At 45.5% G+C, this 23,429-nt stretch overlaps 1 protein-coding gene across 2 annotated transcripts in view; it reads right to left on the minus strand.

Moving 5' to 3' along the window:
• TRIP13 (thyroid hormone receptor interactor 13) overlaps positions 1 to 23,429 on the minus strand; it is a 215,378-nt gene that overhangs the window by 170,521 nt on the left and 21,428 nt on the right. For both annotated transcript variants that reach the window (XR_011314029.1, XM_069730461.1), the window contains exon 2: positions 12,195 to 12,302. Coding sequence is in view for 1 of the 2 variants with exons in the window: in XM_069730461.1 (XP_069586562.1) it covers positions 12,195 to 12,286 (92 nt within the window). In the remaining variant the exon portion in view is untranslated. The remainder of the gene's footprint in view (positions 1 to 12,194; positions 12,303 to 23,429) is intronic.

Raw genomic sequence — 23,429 nt, forward strand, 5'->3', positions numbered from 1 at the left:
TCCATGGGAGACTAGAAGCTGCACTCATCTGATCACTTGCTGCTGCCCTGCTCTATATAGCAGAAATGCTCACTTGCTCCGAGTCAAAGCTCACAGCAATAAGGCAATAACAACCATAGGGGTCTGCTGCCATGTCATGCCAACCCATCAGCAACCTGCAGTCATGTGACAGGGGCGCTGATGGGCGGGATTAGTGATCGCAATTCTGCCCGCGCCTTTTGCGGGCACATGTCAGTTGTTCAAAACAGCTGACATGTCCCGGCTTTCATGCGGGCTCACCGCTGGAGCTTGCATCAAAGCAGGGGTTCTGCCATCAGACGTACTATTCCGTCCGATGGCAGAAAGAGGCTAATCAATAGATAATGAAAAATTACCACATTTTCAGAAGGAAAGTAGGGAATTTTTTTTTTACCGTAATATGTCAAATGGGGGCCGTCTTACAGTCCAAGATCAGACTACCGGGGAAGCAGGGGTAACGGCAGCACTGGTGGAGCGTGGTCACAGGGGGTATTCGGTGGTTCGGCAATATGACGTTTGGCGGTGCTCGTGGTGCGGAGACTCCGCCGACATTCGCCAACATTTTCTAAAAGCATGGAGCCCCAGCACATCCGTTGCTGTGATGCGGTAGCATCCGGGAAATCCCATCCCAGGCTGTTGCTCTGTCGTGGGAGGGGGAAGGGCTCCGCCGGCATTTTGTGAAAGCCCTGCGATTACTGCGATGCGGTGGCCTCCGGGAAAATGGCCACCAGGGACGGCGCATGCTCAGATTGAGATCTCCGGACCCATCCGCACCACAGAGCACTGCCGAACCTGCCGCACCAGCCTGGGAAGGGAGGGTGATCATCACCGCAGAATCGCCTGACTCCTGCTGCCGCCACACTACTTGTAAGTATATTCCGACTATAAGACGCACTTCTTTGGGAAAAAAGTGCATCTTATAGTTAGAAAAATATGGTAATCTTTACCATAATTGAATGTGTTACATAAAACATTGCTGCGACAAGATAAACCAATGATGCTCCTGATGTACCCTGTGTAACTCCCGGCCCGACAATAGAGAGAAACAAAAACATGTTATTTTCAGGTTGTTTTTCCAGCCACTTTGAGATAACGCGCTGCTGTGATTTATTGAGGCGAGCTCAGAGGTACTCTGCTATAGTACTTGATTGCTACAACAAGTCCATCAGGGGCACCATTATAAATGGATCACAGCACAGCTATGGAAATTGTTCATTTTGCTTCATTTTCCATTAGGAAATAAACTAGACTTTTGTTACGGCTCCAGGAACATGAGAAAAAAAATGTGCAAAAAACAATTAAACTACCATAACTAAAACTAAGGCCGTAGTCACACTAGACATATTTATAAAAAAAACGGTTTGACTTTGACGGCCGAGAATTGCACCAATGTTCTCCGTATGGTGATCCGTGTGTAATCCGTTTGCAATGAGATTTCCTCACATCTAGTATCTGTATGACATCCATATGCAATGCGATTTTAACATGAGCTTTTACATACAGCAGTTCTGTTATTGTCACAGTTTTAAAACAAAGTATTCTTCAAAAACACACATATAATATATTATATATATATATATATATATATATATATATATATATATATATATATATACACACACACACACACACACACACACACACACACACACGGTATATATAGTGAAAAAATGAACAGCATCAAAATACTACCTTGAAAAGACGTGCAAAGCTTTCCAGACCACTATTGTAGGTGGTTCAAATATAAAAAAAAGAAAAAGGAAAACAGCACAACAAAATGAAAAAAAGTGGACTTTAACGCCTGAATGCCATTTCATGACTATGAAAATCGTAAATTCACACTCAAGGCATCAAAACGATGAATTAACACATATGGAATTATATACTTAACAAAAAGTGTGAAACAACTGAAAATAGGTCTTATATTCTAGGTTCTGCAAAGTAGCCACCTTTTGCTTTTATGACTGCTTTGCACACTCTTGGCATTCTCTTGATGAGCTTCAAGAGGTAGTCACCGGAAATAGTCTTCCAACAATCTTGAAGGAGTTCCCAGAGATGCTTACCACTTGTTGGCCCTTTTGCCTTCACTCTGCGGTCCAGGTCACCCCAAACCATCTCGATTGGGTTCAGGTCTGGTGACTGTGGAAGCCAGGTCATCTAGCGTAGCACCCCATCACTCTCCTTCTTGGGGTACCGTCACACAGTGGCACTTTGATCACTAGGACGGCACGATCCGTGACGTTCCAGCGATATTGTTACGATCTCGCTGTGTCTGACACGCTACTACGATCAGGGACCCCGCTGAGAATCGCACGTCGTAGCAGATCGTCTGAAACTTTCTTTCGTCACTGGATCTCCCGCTGACATCGCTGAATCGGCGTGTGTGACGCCGATTCAGCGATGTCTTCACTGGTAACCAGGGTAAATATCAGGTTACTAAGCGCAGGGCCGTGCTTAGTAACCCGATGTTTACCCTGGTTACCAGCGTAAACGTAAAAAAAACAAACACTACATACTTACCTTCTGCTGTCTGTCCCCGGCGCTCTGCTTCTCTGCACTCCTCCTGCATCCTGTGTCAGCGCCGGCCAGCCAGAAAGCACAGCGGTGACGTAACCGCTCTGCTTTACGGCTGACCGGCGCTGACAGTGCAGAGGAAAGCACAGCCCTGCGCTTAGTAACCCGATGTTTACCCTGGTTACCAGGGGACTTCGGGATCGTTGGTTGCTGGAGAGCTGTCTGTGTGACAGCTCTCCAGCGACCAAAGAGCGACGCTGCAGCGATCGACATCGTTGTCGTATCGCTGCAGCGTCGTTTCAGTGTGACGGTACCCTTGGTCAAATAGCCCTTACACAGCCTGGAGGTGTGTTTAGGGTTATTCTCCTGTTGAAAAATAAATGATGGTCCAACTAAACGCAAACCGGATGGAATAGCATGCCGCTGCAAAATGCTGTGGCAGCCATGCTGGTTCAGTATGCCTTCAATTTTGAATAAATCCCCAACAGTGTCACCAGCAGAGCACCCCCACACCTCCTCATCCATGCTTCACGGTGGGAACCAGGCATGTAGAGTGCTTCCGTTCACCTTTTCTGCGTCGCACAAAGACAGGGTGGTTGGAACCAAAGATCTCAAATTTGGACTCATCAGACCAAAGCACAGATTGCCACTGGTCTTTTTTCCGTTCCTTGTGTTCTCTAGCCCAAACAAGTCTCTTTTGCTTTTTGCCTGTCCATAGCAATATTTTCCTAGCAGCTATTTTACCATGAAGGCCTGCTGCACAAAGTCTCCTCTTAACAGTTGTTGTAGAGATGTGTCTGCTGCTAGAACTCTGTTGCATTGACCTGGTCTGTGATCTGAGCTTCTGTTAACCTGCGATTTCGGAGGCTGGTGACTCGGATAAACTTATCCTCAGAAGCAGAGGTGACTCTTGGGTCTTCCTTTCCTGGGGCGGTCCTCATGTAAGCCAGTTTCTTTGTAGCGCTTGATGGTTTTTGCAACTGTACTTGGGGACATTTTCAAAGTTTTCCCAATTTTTCAGACTGACTGACCTTCATTTCTTAAAGTAATGATGGCCACTCGTTTTTCTTTACTTAGCTGCTTTTTTCTTGCCATAATACAAATTATAACAGTCTATTCAGTAGGACTATCAGCTGTGCATCCACCAGACTTCTGCTCAACACAACTGATGGCCCCAACCCCATTTATAAGGCAAGAAATCCCACTTATTAAACCTGACAGGGCACACCTGTGAAGTGAAAACCATTTCCAGTGATTAACTCTTGAAGCTCATGAAGAGAATGCCAAGAGTGTGCAAAGCAGTCATCAAATCAAAAGATGGCTACTTTGAAGAACCTAGAATATAAGACAATTTCAGTTGTATCACACTTTTTTGTTAAGTATATAATTCCACATGGGTTAATTCATAGTTTTGATGCCTTTAGTGTGAATTTACAATTTTCATAGTCATGAAAATACAGAAAAATCTTTAAATGAGAAGGTGTGTCCAAACTTTTGGTCTGGACTATATATATATATACTAGCTGAAGAGCCCGGCGTTGCCTGGGCATAATAGATACTAAATATCTGTGGTTAGTTATAGCACCACACTTCTCTTATTTTCCCCCTCACGCCTCTCATTCCCCCCTAACACTTGTCATTTCGACCTCACATATGTCATTTTCTGATCACTCCACTATTTTCCCTCACTCCTCTCATTTTGCACTCACACCTTTTCATTTTCACCTCATATTTTCACCTCAGTATATACATGTTTATCATCTCCCTTATATATAGTATACACCTGTATGTCATCTCCTGTATATAGTATATACCTGTATGTCATTTCCCCTGTATATAGTATATATCTGCTGTGTCATCTCCCCTGTACATAGCATATACCTGTATGTCATCTCCTCTTATATATAGTATATACCTGTATGTCATCTCCTTCTATATATAGTCTATACCTGTATGTCATCTCCTCCTGTATATAGTATATACCTGTGTGTCATCTCCCCTGTATATAGTATATATCTGTGTGTCATCTTTTATATATAGCATATACCTGTATGTCATCTCCTCCTGTATATAGTATATACCTGTATGTCATCTCCTCCTGTATATATATGTACCTGTATGTCATCTCCTCCTCTATATAGTATATACCTGTATGTCATCTTCTATATATAGCATATACCTGTATGTCATCTCCTCCTGTATATAGTATATACCTGTATGTCATCTCCTCCTGTATATATATGTACCTGTATGTCATCTCCTCCTCTATATAGTATATACCTGTGTGTCATCTCTCCTGTATATAGTATATATCTGTGTGTCATCTCCCCTGTATATAGTATATACCTGTGTGTCATCTCCTCCTGTATTAGACCTCGTTCACACGTTATTTGCTCAGTAATTTTACCTCAGTATTTGTAAGCTAAATTGGCAGCCTGATAAATCCCCAGCCAACAGGAAGCCCTCCCCCCTGGCAGTATATATTAGCTCACACATACACATAATAGACAGGTCATGTGACTGACAGCTGCCGTATTTCCTATATGGTACATTTGTTGCTCTTGTAGTTTATCTGCTTATTAATCAGATTATTATTTTTGAAGATAATACCAGACTTGTGTGTGTTTTAGGGCGAGTTTCGTTTGTCAAGTTGTGTGTGTTGAGTTGCATGTGGCGACATGCATGTAGCGACTTTTGTTGGATGAGTTTTGTGTGGCAACATGCGTGTAGCAACTTTTTGTGTGTCGAGTTGCATGTGACAGGTTAGTGTAGCAAGTTGTGTGCAGCATTTTGCGCATGGCGAGTTTTGCGCGTGGCGAGTTTTATGTGTGGTGCCTTTTGAGTATGTGCAAGTTTTGTGTGAGGCAACTTTTGCATGTGTTGCAACTTTTGTGCATGTGGCAATTTTTCCTCGTGTGCAAGTTTTGCGTGTGGTGAGTTTTCTATGAGGTGAGTTTTGCACTTGTGGCGAGTTTTGCGTGAGCCTAGTTTTTGCGCGGCGACTTTTGTGTTTTGACATTTATGTGGCGAGGTTGGTGTATGTGTGGTGAAATGTGTGCTGAGGGTGGTATATGTGTTCAAGCACGTGGTAGTGTGTGGCGCATTTTGTGTGTGTGTTCATATCCCCGTGTGTGGTGAGTATCCCATGTCGGGGCCCCACCTTAGCATATGTACGGTATATACTCTTTGGTGCCATCGCTCTCATTCTTTAACTCCCCCTTGTTCACATCTGGCAGCTGTCAATTTGCCTCCAACACTTTTCCTTTCACTTTTCCCCATTATGTAGATAGGGGCAAAATTGTTTGGTGAATTGGAAAGCGCGGGGTTAAATTTCCACCTCACAACATAGCCTATGATGCTCTCAGGGTCCAGACGTGTGACTGTGCAAAATTTTGTGGCTGTAGCTGCGACGGTGCAGATGCCAATCCCGGACATACATACATACACACACACACATACAGCTTTATATATTAGAGAATATATATATATCTATAATATAACGGTGGGAGCGTCACTCTGTCCGAAGCCTTTATAGACTGCACAAGCGCGACGCACCGCACCTGCGCAGTCTGGACCAGAGTGACACAGCCGAACTTAATTATCCCCCCCATAATATACCGGCCGTGGGGGCTCCAACCCCCTCCCACCCCCTGTGCGCACCCCCCTCCCACCTCCTGTGCGCCTCCCCCCCCTGTGATTAAAATACTCACCTAGCTTCCGGATCCCTCGCCGCAGCCTCTCCTGTATGCGGTCACGTGGGGCCGCCGATTACAGTACTGAATATGCGCGCCCCTTTGGCGGTCCGTGTGCGGTACGTGTTTTACACGTCCAGCACAGCCGCCCCCAGCACAACCACAGCCACGCACAGCCGCCCCAGCACAGCCACCCCAGCACAGCCACAGCCACGCACAGCAGCCCCAGCACAGCCACAGCCACAGCCACGCACAGCCGCCCCCAGCACAGCCACAGCCACGCACAGCCGCCCCCAGCACAGCTACAGCCACGCACAGCTGCCCCCAGCACAGCCACGCACAGCCACCCCCAGCACAGCCACGCACAGCCGCCCCCAGCACAGCCACAGCCACGCACAGCCGCCCCCAGCACAGCCACGCACAGCCGCCCCCAGCACAGCCACGCACAACCGCCCCCAGTACAGCCACGCACAGCCGCCTCCGCCACGCACAGCCACCCCCAGCCCAGCCACGCACAGCCGCCCCCAGCACAGCCACGCACAGCCGCCCCCAGCACAGCCACGCACAGCCGTCCCCAGCACAGCCACGCACAGCCGCCCCCAGCACAGCCAAGCACAGCCGCCCCCAGCACAGCCACGCACAGCCGCCCCCAGCACAGCCACACACAGCAGCCCCCAGCACAGCCACCCCATGCACAGCCACGCACAGCCGCCCCATGCACAGCCACGCACAGCCTCCCCCAGCACAGCCACACACAGCGCCCCCAAAACAGCCACGCACAGCCTCCCCCAGCACAGCCAAACACAGCGCCCCCAAAACAGCCACGCACAGCCGCCCCCAGCACAGCTGCCCCCAGCACAGCCACGCACAGCCGCCCCCAGCACAGCCACCCGCACTCGGGCAGTAGAGCCAGAGAGAGAAAGATGGGAGCAACATATGGCAGAATGGAAACAGGAACAGGCAGAATGGGTGCAGCACATTACAACAGAATGGGGGCACAGGATGGCAACAGCACATGACAGAATATGGGGTGCACGATGGGAGCAGCATATGACAGAATGGGGGCGCACACATGACAGGATGGGGGTGCAGGATGGGAGCACATGACAGGATGGGGGTGCAGGATGGGAGCACATGACAGGATGGGGACGCAGGATGGGAGCACATGACAGGATGGGGACGCAGGATGGGAGCACATGACAGGATGGGGACGCAGGATGGGAGCACATGACAGGATGGGGACGCAGGATGGGAGCACATGACAGGATGGGGACGCAGGATGGGAGCACATGACAGGATGGGGACGCAGGATGGGAGCACATGACAGGATGGGGACGCAGGATGGGAGCACATGACAGGATGGGGACGCAGGATGGAGCAGCACATGACAGGATGGGGGTGCAGAATGGGAGCAGTCCATGACAGAATGGGGGCGCAGGATGGGAGCAGCACATGACAGGATGGGGGTGCAGGATGGGAACAGCACATGACAGGACGGGGGCGCAGGATGGGAGCAGCACATGACAGGATGGGGACGCAGGATGGGAGCAGCACATGTCAGGATGGGGACGCAGGATGGTGCAGCACATGACAGGATGGAGACCATATACTAATATAAATGCTCGCCACCCGGGCGTAGAATATATATATATATATATATATATATATATATATATATATATATATACACACACACACACACACACACACACAACGGTGGCGCAGTGGTTAGCACTGCAGCCTTGCAGCGCTGGGGTCCTGGGTTCTAATCCCACCCAGGACAACATCTGCAAAGAGTTTGTATGTTCTCTCCGTGTTTGTGTGGGTTTCCTCCGGGCACTCCGGTTTCCTCCCACATTCCAAAGACATACTGATCGGGATTCTAGATTGTGAGCCCCATCAGGGACAGTGATGATAATGTGTGTGCAAAACTGTAAAGCACTGCGGAATATGTTAGCGCTCTATAAAAATAAAGAATATATATATATATATATATATATATATATATATATATATATATATATATATATATATATATATATATATATATATATATATATCCCAGAATTCCAAGCGGCGAAAGTTCACCGACCGCCATGTTGGGACAATTGATGGGTGTCTCAATATGGAAACTGCTGCTGGTGGTATCACCAGCAGACCACACACACACACATATTGTATACGCCGTTCGCACCACACACACTGTATACGATGTACGCAACATACACACACTGTATACGCCACACGTACCACACACATTGTATACACCGTACGCAGCCTCTTGCGCGGTACCACCAGTGGAACACCATCGCGAACACGTCGCTACTGGGATCAGCCGAATGATTCACTGATCGCCACCATCTTTGTACAGGAGGAGCGCATGCGCAGTTATAAAGTGACCGCCACAATCTGTCTGCACAAAGATGGCGGCGGTTTGATTTACTGCGCCTGTGCAAATTCCGAGCAGGCGCAATGAATCATTCGGCTGATCTCGGCGGCAGATGCACGATGTGTCTACAGGCAGAGGAAACCGGTCACATTAAAGGGGTTTTCCCACAAACAAAAGTTCATTTTAAAAATTGTCTCTGTCTGACCGTGTACCAGAGCACATGGGGCACATAGGTCAAAGAAGAGATGACATGAGAGGAGAAGACAGCAAATGGGGGAGAGAGAAAGCGTATAGGAGCGAGACAGAGCACAGGGGGGAGACAGCTCAAACGGGACAGCACATGAGGGGAGAACACAACACAGGAAGGATATAGACAGCAGACAAGGGGGATAGCACATGGGGCAGACAGGTCAAAGAAGAGAGCACATACAGGAGAAGTCAGCACGGGGGGAAAGAGTGGATAGGTGGGTGAGCACAAGGGGGGAGAGATTCTCAACGCTGCAAAGCGTCCTCCCCATAGAATATATTATACCCCCCATAGTATATAGCACAGCCCGCATAGTATATAACACAGCCTCCCCCATAGAATATAATATACCCCCATAATATATCACACAGCCTCCCCCATAGAATATAATATACCCCCATAATATATCACACAGCCTCCCCATAGAATATATTATAGCACAGCCCCTGTGGTATATTAGCACAGCCCCTGTGGTATATTAGCACAGCCCCTGTGGTATATTAGCACAGCCCCTGTGGTATATTAGCACAGCCCCTGTGGTATATTAGCACAGCCCCTGTGGTATATTAGCACAGCCCCTGTGGTATATTAGCACAGCCCCTGTGGTATATTAGCACAGCCCCTGTGGTATATTAGCACAGCCCCTGTGGTATATTAGCACAGCCCCTGTGGTATATTAGCACAGCCCCTGTGGTATATTAGCACAGCCCCTGTGGTATATTAGCACAGCCCCTGTGGTATATTAGCACAGCCCCTGTGGTATATTAGCACAGCCCCTGTGGTATATTAGCACAGCCCCTGTGGTATATTAGCACAGCCCCTGTGGTATATTAGCACAGCCCCTGTGGTATATTAGCACAGCCCCTGTGGTATATTAGCACAGCCCCTGTGGTATATTAGCACAGCCCCTGTGGTATATTAGCACAGCCCCTGTGGTATATTAGCACAGCCCCTGTGGTATATTAGCACAGCCCCTGTGGTATATTAGCACAGCCCCTGTGGTATATTAGCACAGCCCCTGTGGTATATTAGCACAGCCCCTGTGGTATATTAGCACAGCCCCTGTGGTATATTAGCACAGCCCCTGTGGTATATTAGCACAGCCCCTGTGGTATATTAGCACAGCCCCTGTGGTATATTAGCACAGCCCCTGTGGTATATTAGCACAGCCCCTGTGGTATATTAGCACAGCCCCTGTGGTATATTAGCACAGCCCCTGTGGTATATTAGCACAGCCCCTGTGGTATATTAGCACAGCCCCTGTGGTATATTAGCACAGCCCCTGTGGTATATTAGCACAGCCCCTGTGGTATATTAGCACAGCCCCTGTGGTATATTAGCACAGCCCCTGTGGTATATTAGCACAGCCCCTGTGGTATATTAGCACAGCCCCTGTGGTATATTAGCACAGCCCCTGTGGTATATTAGCACAGCCCCTGTGGTATATTAGCACAGCCCCTGTGGTATATTAGCACAGCCCCTGTGGTATATTAGCACAGCCCCTGTGGTATATTAGCACAGCCCCTGTGGTATATTAGCACAGCCCCTGTGGTATATTAGCACAGCCCCTGTGGTATATTAGCACAGCCCCTGTGGTATATTAGCACAGCCCCTGTGGTATATTAGCACAGCCCCTGTGGTATATTAGCACAGCCCCTGTGGTATATTAGCACAGCCCCTGTGGTATATTAGCACAGCCCCTGTGGTATATTAGCACAGCCCCTGTGGTATATTAGCACAGCCCCTGTGGTATATTAGCACAGCCCCTGTGGTATATTAGCACAGCCCCTGTGGTATATTAGCACAGCCCCTGTGGTATATTAGCACAGCCCCTGTGGTATATTAGCACAGCCCCTGTGGTATATTAGCACAGCCCCTGTGGTATATTAGCACAGCCCCTGTGGTATATTAGCACAGCCCCTGTGGTATATTAGCACAGCCCCTGTGGTATATTAGCACAGCCCCTGTGGTATATTAGCACAGCCCCTGTGGTATATTAGCACAGCCCCTGTGGTATATTAGCACAGCCCCTGTGGTATATTAGCACAGCCCCTGTGGTATATTAGCACAGCCCCTGTGGTATATTAGCACAGCCCCTGTGGTATATTAGCACAGCCCCTGTGGTATATTAGCACAGCCCCTGTGGTATATTAGCACAGCCCCTGTGGTATATTAGCACAGCCCCTGTGGTATATTAGCACAGCCCCTGTGGTATATTAGCACAGCCCCTGTGGTATATTAGCACAGCCCCTGTGGTATATTAGCACAGCCCCTGTGGTATATTAGCACAGCCCCTGTGGTATATTAGCACAGCCCCTGTGGTATATTAGCACAGCCCCTGTGGTATATTAGCACAGCCCCTGTGGTATATTCACAGCCATGTAGTATATAGCACAGCCATGTAGTATATAGCACAGCCATGTAGTATATAGCACAGCCATGTAGTATATAGCACAGCCATGTAGTATATAGCACAGCCATGTAGTATATAGCACAGTCCGCATCCCCCCCGAGAATGGCCAAACAGTCCAGTACTCACTGTTATAGTAAAAAAAAAAAAAAAAAACACTCCTCATCTTTCCCCATGCCCGCGCTGCTCCTGTCTCGGCGGCTGCCGCTGCACAGCCTGGCACACAGTGAGTGTGCGATGACGTCATCGCGCACCTGCAGTGTCAGAGGCAGAGCGGGGAATGATGGGAGGGGGAACGTCAGCTGATGCTTTCTCCTCCATCATTGTTTTGGTGAGTGGGGTCCCTAGGCAGCTGCCTGCCCCTAATGCCAGCCCTGCCTGCAAGGGCCCCCGGAGCCTCCGATGCAGCTGCACAGGTTGAACCGGCGGTATGTCCGCCCATGGATCTAGTATGAGTCGAACATCCCTTCGGCAGATATTAGCTACTCACAAATGGCACCCTTACAAAATCCAGCTGCTGCAACATCTCAACAAGGATGACCCAGATCCCAGTGTGATTTTTACAGTAGCGGTATATGAATTGCCGGCTTTTCAAAGGACACCGCTGCATAAAAATCGGACAGCACTCGCATGGTGTGAGTGTTGTGTGATTTTTTTCTCGCACCCATTGACTTGCATGCCCCATAGATTAATACTGGTCCGAATGCTATGCGATTTTTTTTCGCATAGCACTCATCCGTATTCCTCGCTAGTGTGACTTCGGCCAAATACTGGCTATAGTTTAAATAAACCTAGAATGGCTTTAAAAAGAAAAAAAAAAAAGATTTCACCACCCTGTGAACTAATAAAACGTTCATAGTCAAGTAACATTTATACTTAACCCTTTAGTATTTGAACATTTACTTGACCTTCAACAATACAAACCTGTTGGATTTTTGATGTACTTCTACATGTACTTGAAGAGAATCAATTAAATGTGGAAGAGCTTGTTTAAGGTCTCCTGCAGCTTCATCCATCCTTCTCTGGCAGTTTCTAATTAAATGGAAAAAAATAATAAAACATGTAATATTAATTAGATTCTAAAAAAGGGCCCCTCATATGTGGTAATAAAAAGAGGGGTGTTGTGATGATGTGATATGTGATACCCTCAACCTACTGTCTCCTTCCCTATAATCCTGTAGAATGTAAGCCCGCAAGGGCAGGGTCCTCGCCCCTCTGTATCAGTCCGTCATTGTTAGTTTGTTTACTGTATGTGATATTTGTAACTTGTATGTAACCCCTTCTCATGTACAGCACCATGGAATCAATGGTGCCATATAAATAAATAATAATAATATGCTATGTGGGTATCATTTTTGTGTATATTTCTATTTCACTTATTTTCATGGTGTTCTCTTGTAGGAGTTATTTGCTGATTGATGAATGGCTTTTGCTGCCATCTGATATCAGCCCCCACAGTATTGTACTGTTTGCTAATATGCTAATGACATATTGAACTAGCTTGTTGAAACAAAGACCCCCATTAGTGCCTTAATCCCCAAGGCACTTTTGTCAGGTCTGGGAGGCCTGAAAACCACCACAACCTGACTACCACTGGGCATAAGGAGGGGGCTGGGGAAGACATGAGGGGGAGAAATCAGTCCTGTGTGGAACCATGATGTGAAGACAGCACAGCATATCAGAGAGAAAGAAGGGTATATGGACTATGCTATCCTCTGCTGGATTGTTGGACTTTTATCCTGTTACTGAACTGCATTCGTGTTCTGGACCGTATATGGACCTTTCGTATTTTTGCCTAAATAAAGGTCCTGGAATTGTTTACTATACTCTAGCTCTGTTGATTGTGTGATACCGGAGAAGGACCCCGTGACAGGTGTATTTACCCGATGGTAGTGGAGTCAGTTGTCACTGATGAAGTGTCAGAGACAGGGCCAAGTTCCGCAGTTCCTCCCCTCCCCTGCACAATTCCCCTTTATTAGCACTCACTGGTATAAAAGTTGCTGAAACTAATTTTACCTCCTTTGATTTTTTCCAAATTTTGTTACCCCAGTCGTCTTACAATTGATTGCCCATCAAACAAATTTAAAACCCCGAAAATATATTTCCCAAAAATTCACCTCCTTTCATTCGTGTTCATGGAGTCCCACAAATGTCCATGAAATATTTTTATTATTATTTTTATTATTTACTAATTATTTATATTTTATTTATTATTATTTACTTATTTTTCTAGGTATTACTCTAAACACTGGTTTAATATAAAAAAACAAACAAACAAAAAAAAACAATCCACTGACTCCTTTCCTACTGTGCAACAAAATCTGTCCACAGTACCCTGGTGTTTGCAGCCGTCGTGTTGCGAGCCAGTTATGAAGCCCTAATGAGGTTCCTTCATTTTAATGATCATTCCCAAGTCCCTCCCCAACAAATGTCTCCAACTACAATAGCTTTAACAAATTGAGAGCCCTAATTTCCTTCCTAAAAGATTATTAAATTCGTATACCTCAGCTAAATGTGGCAGTTGACAAGATCTTTATGAGTTTTAAGGGCCATCTGTCATTCCGTGAGCCAAATACAGTTGACATATTGTACAAAATCTATGAGATATATTTACGAGAGGGTATATGTGCAATTTTATAATATATGAAGGTAGGGACCGCCAAATTAACCTACCAAACTGTCCCAAGACAACTGGCATCCCAGGTAAAATTGACAGAGCTAATAATACCCTTGATAAAGAAAGGGCAGCACAAGTATACCAGCAACTATTATTATACCAGTATCCCCCTATATAAATATCTCCACACTAAAATTACAGGGGCCGAGGGGGCAGTCCAAAAAAAAAAAACAAGTAGATTTTCCATCACAGTTGGTGTCCAGCTGTTTGAAGAAGGGGCGTCATTCTTACTTACAAGTTACAAACTTCTTGCACTGAGATGGAATGACAGGAAAGATGACTACATGCATGCGGACACCACTGTGACAGTCAGGGACCAGGGACAAACAGAAACCAATCTGCATCACAGACTATAATAAATTAATGGGAGGTGTTGACTTGTCGGACCAGGTGCTTCAACCTTATCTGGTGAAGAGGAAGACCAGGGCCTAGTATAAAAAGGTAGCAATTTACCTAATCCAGATTGCTACCTATAACAGCTTTGTCATCTATAAAAAGTCACAAGGAGCACTTACTTTCCTCCAGTTTCAGGAGAAAATTGTCAATTGTCTCCAATTTGAATCAACAGCAAAGGAGGCAATCTTCAAGTCAGAGGTTGGCCGAAGACTAACATTTTAGGCTGCGTACCCACGATCAGGAATAGCAGCGTTTTGGACAAAGCACCTGGCACAATGTTCTACAATACAAGCACAGTGGATTGGATTTATAGAAATGCCATGCCCACTGTGCTATTTACAGCTGCGTATACTCACCCGAGACGCAGCTGTTAATATCAGCAGCTGAAATGCTGGTCTCCTCTGCCATTCATTAGAGGCATTAACTCTGCATAGTTCACCATGAACATGTGCATTTAACTGCATGATTAGAAAGAAGCGAAAATACGCTGCGTCCAAAACGTTGCTATTCCTGATGGTGGACACATAGCTTAATTCGCCCCGTCTCTGTCACTCTCACCCAAAACAGTCCCCCAAAAAAGATGTCAGGTTTGTAGAAAGCATGGTAGAAGGTGTGATTCCTGGTATTATTGCCCCATGTGCCCATCCCAACCAGGCCTTTGTGTCACCCCATTGTAAAATTTACCACACAACTTCCCTTTATTAATATGACATGAATGAATAACACCAAAATGAGTGGTAGCATTGTTTTTTTTTTTGTTTTTTTCAAAAAAATGTATAATATTCTGTTTATTGGGCCCCAGTAGAGAGGAATTTTTATTGGGCATGTAATAAAAAGAATACTTTTACCAGTAAATAATTCCAATCACATATCAAACTATTATTCAGATTCTCCTCCACATGCTCAAGTCTGTATATTCCAGAATGTGGACCCCACAAATGTTCTTGAAAAGTCAGACCATCGGAGAATTAATTTCAGGACTTGATTACTCACAAATATTTTTCACCATTCATCTTAGTTTGACTGTATTTACAAATGTCTTGCTAAAAAAATTTTTTTTCATTTATATTACTTATATTAGTTATACTTCTGGGTGCTTCTTACAATATTAGAATATCAAAAAGTTAATTTCAGTTCTTCAACACAAAAAGTGAAACTCATTATATAATGAGTCATTATAAGCAGAGTGATCTATTTCACGTGGTTATTTCTGTTAACCCCTTCATGACCCTAGCTTTTTTCGATTTTGCGTTTTCGTTCCCCTTCTTTCCAGAGCCATAACTTTTTAATTTTTCTGTCAATATGGCCATGTAAGGGCTTACTTTTGCGGGACAAGTTCTACTTTTGATTGACATCATTGGTTTCTGCATGTTATGTGCTAGAAAACAGGAAAGAAAATCAAAGTGCAATCCCACACTTGTTTTTTTGTTTGGCTTTTTTGCTAGGTTCACTAAATGCTAAAACTGAGCTGCCATCATAATTTTCCATGTCATTACGAGTTCATAGATGAAAAAGAACCTAGGCATGTTTGTTGTCTAAGTGGTAAAAAAAATTCAAACTGTGCTAAAAAAAAATTGCACAATATTCCACTACACGTAGCGTCTCCATTTTTCGTGATCTCGGGTCCGGTGAGGCCTTTTTTGCGTGCTGAGCTGACTTTTTTAATGATAACATTTTGGTGCAGATACGTTCTTTTGATCGCCCTTTGCATTTTAATGCAATGTTGCTGTGACAAAAAAATTCTAGATATCCAGACACAAACAATGGGACTACAGAGGGCATGTATTATGGGATATCTTTATATAGACCCTTGGACAGCTGAAATCTTCACAGTTTGCTACTGTATCCTGCGTCATGATGGATCTTCGCATGGAGAGCTTTTATTTCATCCTGGATTTAAGCATCAAGCTGTTTCTTGCCTGTGCGTTTGCTTGGGAGCAACAAAGAAATACAGAGGACACGGTGTCGGCAATTTTGGAGACACCCCATTATCGAACTACGTGAGAGCCATGGAGCCCATCACACGCTATATGGTGAGCTTTAGGGTATGTGCACACATTCAGGTTATGTCAGGATTTCTTGCAGACATTTCCTGACAAAAATGGGACAATTCTGCCAGAATTCCGCATGCGTTTTTTTGCGGGTTTTCTTGCGTTTTTTGCGCGTTTTTCCCAATGCATAGAATAGCGGGAAAACCGTGAAAAAAAAACGCAAAATTAATGAACATGCTGCTTTTTTTACCGTGATGTGTTTTTTGCGCGGAAAAAAACGCATAATGAGCACAAAAATTGCAGTGTGCATTCTAAATGATAGGATGCATATGTCTGTATTTTTAATGCGTTTTCATCACGAAAAAAAAAAAAAAAAAAAAACCTGAATGTGTGCACACACCCTAATGCCAACCCGGACAAATTCCCGGAACATACCAGGGAGTCTCAAGAGACTTTTCAGGATTTTATTTTCAATGGGGCAAAAGGGGGGAGATTTGAACTTTTAGATATTTTATTTTTTTACTTGGGAGGCTAGAAGCTGGCACAACTTGCTCAGATCGCCTCTATGTAGTAGAATTACAGTATTGCTATGAGCGCCAACCACAGGGTGGCGCTCTTAGCAAACCGGCATAAACAACCATAGAGGTTTCAAGGAGACCCCTGGTTGTCATGTCGTCGTGCCGATGACCCCCGATCACGTGACGGGGGTCACCGATGCACGCATTTCCAACCGGATGGCCAGAAGCGCTTGTTAAATGCCACTGTTAGTTTGACAGCAACATTTAATTAGTTAACCCCTTAAGCCCCAAGGGTGGTTTGCACGTTAATGACCGAGTCAATTTTTACAATTCTGACCACTGTCCCTTTATGAGGTTATAACTCTGGAACGCTTCAACGGATCTTGGCGATTCGGACATTGTTTTCTCGTGACATATTGTACTTCATGATAGTGGTAAAATTTAATTGATATTATGAAAAAACAGAAATCTGGCGAAAATTTTGAAAATTTTACAATTTTCCAACTTTGAATTTTCATGCCCTTAAATCATAGAGATATGTCACACAAAATACTTAGTAAGTAACATTTCCCACATGTCTACTTTACATCAGCACAATTTTGGAACCAACATTTTTTTTGTTAGGGAGTTATAAGGGTTAAAATTTGACCAGCAATTTCTCATTTTTACAACACCAATTTATTTAGGGACCACATCACATTTGAAGTCATTTTGAGGGGTCTATATGATAGAAAATAACCAAGTGTGACACCATTCTAAAAACTGCACCCCTCAAGGTGCTTAACCCCTTCCCGACCCATGACGCCACGTAGGCGTCATGAAAGTCGGTGCCATTCCGACCCATGACGCCTATGCGGCGTCATGGAAAGATCGCGTCCCTGCAGATCGGGTGAAAGGGTTAACTCCCATTTCACCCGATCTGCAGGGACAGGGGGAGTGGTAGTTTAGCCCAGGGGGGGTGGCTTCACCCCCTCGTGGCTACGATCGCTCTGATTGGCTGTTGAAAGTGAAACTGCCAATCAGAGCGATTTGTAATATTTCACCCATTATAACGGGTGAAATATTACAATCCAGCCATGGCCGATGCTGAAATATCATCGGCCATGGCTGGAAATACTAGTGTGCCCCCACCCCACCCCTCCGATCGCCCCCCCACCCCCCCGATCTGGCCGGTACACTGCTCCGGCTCCCCTCCGTCCAGTGCTCCGCTCCCCCCCGTGCTCGTGCCCGCTCCCCCCGTGCTCCAATCACCCCCCCGTGCTCCAATCACCCCCCCTGCACTCCGATCCACCCCCCCCCGTGCTCCGTTCCACCCCCCCGTGCTCCATTCCAGTCCCCCCGTGCTCCGTTCCACGCCCCCCGCGCTCCGTTCCACCCCTCCCGCGCTCCGATTCCTCCCCCCGTGCTCCGATCCCCCCCCCCGTGGTCCCCCCCCACCCTATCATACTTACCGATCCAGCCGTGGTCCCGTCCGTCTTCTCCCGGGCGCCGCCATCTTCCAAAATGGCGGGCGCATGCGCAGTGCGCCCGCCGAATCTGCCGGCCGGCAGATTCGTTCCAAAGTGCATTTTGATCACTAAGATATAATCTATCTCAGTGATCAAAATAAAAAAAATAATAAATTACCCCCCCCCCTTTGTCACCCCCATAGGTAGGGACAATAAAAAAATAAAGAATTTTTTTTTTTTCCACTGTTAGAATAGGGTTAGGGTTAGGGGTAGGGTTAGGGGTAGGGGTAGGGTTAGGGGTAGGGTTAGGGGTAGGGTTAGGGGTAGGGCTAGGGGTAGGGTTAGGGGTAGGGTTAGGGGTAGGGTTAGGGTTAGGAATGTGCACACGTATTCTGGTCCTCTGCGGATTTTTCCGCTGCGGATTTGATAAATCCGCAGTGCTAAACCGCTGCGGATTTATGGCGGATTTACCGCGTTTTTTTCTGCGCATTTCACTGCGGTTTTACAATTGCGATTTTCTATTGGAGCAGTTGTAAAACCGCTGCGGAATCCGCACAAAGAAGTGACATGCTGCGGAATGTAAACCGCTGCGTTTCCGTGCAGTTTTTCCGCAGCATGGGCACAGCGATTTTTGTTTCCCATAGGTTTACATTGAACTGTACACTCATGGGAAACTGCTGCGGATCCGCAGCGTTTTCCGCAGCGTGTGCACATACCTTTAGAATTAGGCTATGTGCACACGGTGCTGATTTGGCTGCGGATTGGCCGCTGCGGATTCGCAGCAGTGTTCCATCAGGTTTACAGTACCATGTAAACATATGAAAAACCAAATCCGCTGTGCCCATGGTGCGGAAAATACCACGCGGGAACGCTGCGTTGTATTTTCCGCAGCATGTCAATTCTTTGTGCGGATTCCGCAGCGTTTTACACCTGTTCCTCAATAGGAATCCGCAGGTGAAATCCGCACAAAAAACACTGGAAATCCGCGGAAAATCCGCAGGTAAAGCACAGTGCCTTTTACCCGCAGATTTTTCAAAAATGGTGCGGAAATATCTCACACGAATCCGCAACGTGGGCACATAGCCTTAGGGTTAGGGTTGGAATTAGGGTTGTGGTTAGGGTTAGGGGTGTGTTGGGGTTAGTGTTGTGGTTAGGGGTGTGTTGGGGTTAGGGTTGTGATTAGGATTATGGCTACAGTTGGGATTAGGGTTAGGGGTGTGTTGGGGTTAGTGTTGGAGGTAGAATTGAGGGGTTACCACTGTTTAGGCACATCAGGGGTCTCCAAACGCAACATGGCGCCACCATTGATTCCAGCCAATCTCGTATTCAAAAAGTCAAATGGTGCTCCCTCACTTCCGAGCCCTGACGTGTGCCCAAACAGTGGTTTACCCCCACATATGGGGTACCAGCATACTCAGGACAAACTGCGCAACAATTACTGGGGTCCAATTTCTCCTGTTACCCTTGTGAATCTAAAAAAATGCTTGCTAAAACATAATTTTTGAGGAAAGAAAAATGATTTTTTATTTTCACGGCTCTGCGTTGTAAACGTCTGTGAAGCACTTGGGGGTTCAAAGTGCTCACCACATATCTAGATAAGTTCCTTGGGGGGTCTAGTTTCTAAAATGGGGTCACTTGTGGGGGGTTTCTACTGTTTAGGCACACCAGGGGCTCTGCAAACGCAACGTGACACCCGCAGACCATTCCATCAAAGTCTGCATTTCAAAAGTCACTACTTCCCTTCTGAGCCCCGACGTGTGCCCAAACAGTGGTTTACCCCCACATATGGGGTATCAGCGTACTCAGGAGAAACTGGACAACAACTTTTGGGGTCCAATTTCTCCTGTAACCCTTGGGAAAATAAAAAATTCTGGGCTAAATAATTATTTTTGAGGAAAGAAAACGTATTTATTATTTTCACGGCTCTGCATTATAAACTTCTATGAAGCACTTGGGGGTTCAAAGTGCTCACCACACATCTAGATAAGTTCCTTTCAGGGTCTAGTTTCCAAAATGGGGTCACTTGTGGGGGGTTTCTACTGTTTAGGCACATCAGGGGCTCTGCAAACGCAACGTGACGCCCGCAGAGCATTCCATCAAAGTCTGCATTTCAAAACGTCACTACTTCAATTCCAAGCCCCGGCATGTGCCCAAACAGTAGTTTACCCCCACATATGGGGTATCACCGTACTCAGGAGAAACTGGACAACAAATATTGGGGTCAAATTTCTCCTGTTACCCTTGGGAAAATTAAAAAATTCTGGGCTAAATAATTATTTTTGAGGAAAGAAAACGTATTTATTATTTTCACGGCTCTGCATTATAAACTTCTATGAAGCACTTGGGGGTTCAAAGTGCTCACCACACATCTAGATAAGTTCCTTTGGGGGTCTAGTTTCCAAAATGGGGTCACTTGTGGGGGGTTTCTACTGTTAAGCCACATCAGGGGCTCTGCAAACGCAACGTGACGCCCACAGAGCATTCCATCAAAGTCTGCATTTCAAAACGTCACTACTTCACTTCCGAGCCCCGGCATGTGCCCAAACAGTGATTTACCCCCACATATGGGGTATCAGCGTACTCAGGAGAAACTGGACAACAACTTTTGGGGTCAATTTCTCCTGTTACCCTTGGGAAAATAAAAAATTGCAGGCTAAAAGATCATTTTTGAGAAAATAATTTTTTTTTTTATTTTCATGGCTCTGCGTTATAAACTTCTGTGAAGCACTTGGGGGTTCAAAGTCCTCACCACACATCTAGATTAGTTCCTTTGGGGGTCTAGTTTCTAAAATGGTGTCATTTCTGGGGGATCTCCAATGTTTAGGCACACAGGGGCTCTCCAAACGTGACATGGTGTCCGCTAATGATTGGAGCTAATTTTCCATTTAAAAAGCCAAATGGCGTGCCATCCCTTCCGAGCCCTGCCGTGCGCCCAAACAGTGGTTTACCCCCACATATGGGGTATCAGCGTACTCAGGACAAACTGGACAACAATATTTGGGGTCCAATTTCTCCTATTATCCTTGGCAAAATAGGAAATTCCAGGCTAAAAAATCATTTTTGAGGAAAGAAAAATTATTTTTTATTTTCATGGCTCTGCGTTATAAACTTCTGTGAAGCACCTGGGGGTTTAAAGTGCTCAATATGCATCTAGATAAGTTCCTTGGGGGGTCTAGTTTCCAAAATGGGGTCACTTGTGGGGGAGCTCCAATGTTTAGGCACACAGGGGCTCTCCAAACGCGACATGGTGTCCGCTAACAATTGGAGCTAATTTTCCATTCAAAAAGTCAAATGGCACGCCTTCTCTTCCGAGCCCTGCCGAGTGCCCAAACAGTGGTTTACCCCCACATATGAGGTATCGGCGTACTCGGGAGAAATTGCCCAACAAATTTTATGATCCATTTTATCCTACTGCCCATGTGAAAATGAGAAAATTGAGGCGAAAAGAATTTTGTGAAAAAAAATTACTTTTTCATTTTTACAGATCAATTTGTGAAGCACCTGAGGGTTTAAAGTGCTCACTAGGCATCTAAATTAGTTCCTTGGGGGGTCTAGTTTCCAAAATGGGGTCACTTGTGGGGGAGCGCCAATGTTTAGGCACACAGGAGCTATCCAAACGCGACATGGTGTCCGCTAACGATGGAAATAATTTTTCATTCAAAAAGTCAAATGGCGCTCCTTCCCTTCCGAGCCTTACCATGTGCCCAAACAGTGGTTTACCCCCACATATGAGGTATTGGTGTACTCAGGAGAAATTGCCCAACACATTTTAGGATCCATTTTATCCTGTTGCCCATGTGAAAATGAAAAAATTGAGGCTAAAAGAATTTTTTTGTGAAAAAAAAGTACTTTTTCATTTTTACGGATCAATTTGTGAAGCACCTGGGGGTTCAAAGTGCTCACTATGCATCTAGATAAGTTCCTTGGGGCGTCTAGTTTCCAAAATGGGGTCACTTGTGGGGGAGCTCCAATTTTTAGGCACACGGGGGCTCTCCAAACCTGACATGGTGTCCGCTAAAGAGTGGAGCCAATTTTTGATTCAAAAAGTCAAATGGCGCTCCTTCCCTTCCAAGCCCTGCCGTGCGCCAAAACAGTGGTTTACCCCCACATATGAGGTATCAGCGTACTCAGGACAAATTGGACAACAACGTTCGTGGTTCAGTTTCTCCTTTTACCATTGGGAAAATAAAAAAATTGTTGCTAAAAGATAATTTTTGTGACTAAAAAGTTAAATGTTCATTTTTTCCTTCCATGTTGCTTCTGCTGCTGTGAAGCACCTGAAGGGTTAATAAACTTCTTGAATGTGGTTTTGAGTACCTTGAGGGGTGCAGTTTTTAGAATGGTGTCACTTTTGGGTATTTTCAGCCATATAGACCCCTCAAACTGACTTCAAATGTGAGGTGGTCCCTAAAAAAAATGGTTTTGTAAATTTCGTTGTAAAAATGACAAATCGCTGGTCGAATTTTAACCCTTATAACTTCCTAACAAAAAAAAATTTTGTTTCCAAAATTGTGCTGATGTAAAGTAAACATGTGGGAAATGTTATTTATTAACTATTTTGTGTCACATATCTCTCTGGTTTAACAGAATAAAAATTCAAAATGTGAAAATTGCGAAATTTTCAAAATTTTCGCCAAATTTCCGTGTTTATCACAAATAAATGCAGAATTTATTGACCTAAATTTACCACTAACATGAAGCCCAATATGTCACGAAAAAACAATCTCAGAACCGCTAGGATCCGTTGAAGCGTTCCTGAGTTATTACCTCATAAAGGGACACTGGTCAGAATTGCAAAAAACGGCAAGGTCTTTAAGGTCAAAATAGGCTGGGTCTTGAAGGGGTTAAAACCACATTCAAGAAGTTTATTAACCCTTCAGGTATTTCACAGGATTTTTTGGAACGTTTTAAAAAAAAAAAAAATGAACATTTAACTTTTTTTTCACAATTTTTTTTTATCTCAGCTCCAATTTGTTTCATTTTCCCAAGGGTAAGAGAAGAAATTGGACCCCAAAAGTTGTTGTCCCATTTGTTCTGAGTACGTCGATACCCCACATGTGGGGGTAAACCACTGTTTGGGTGCATGGCAGAGCTTGGAAGGGAAGGAGCGCCGTTTGACTTTTCAATGC

Source organism: Ranitomeya imitator, chromosome 6 (assembly GCF_032444005.1).
Source record: "Ranitomeya imitator isolate aRanImi1 chromosome 6, aRanImi1.pri, whole genome shotgun sequence".
NCBI lineage: Eukaryota > Metazoa > Chordata > Amphibia > Anura > Dendrobatidae > Ranitomeya > Ranitomeya imitator.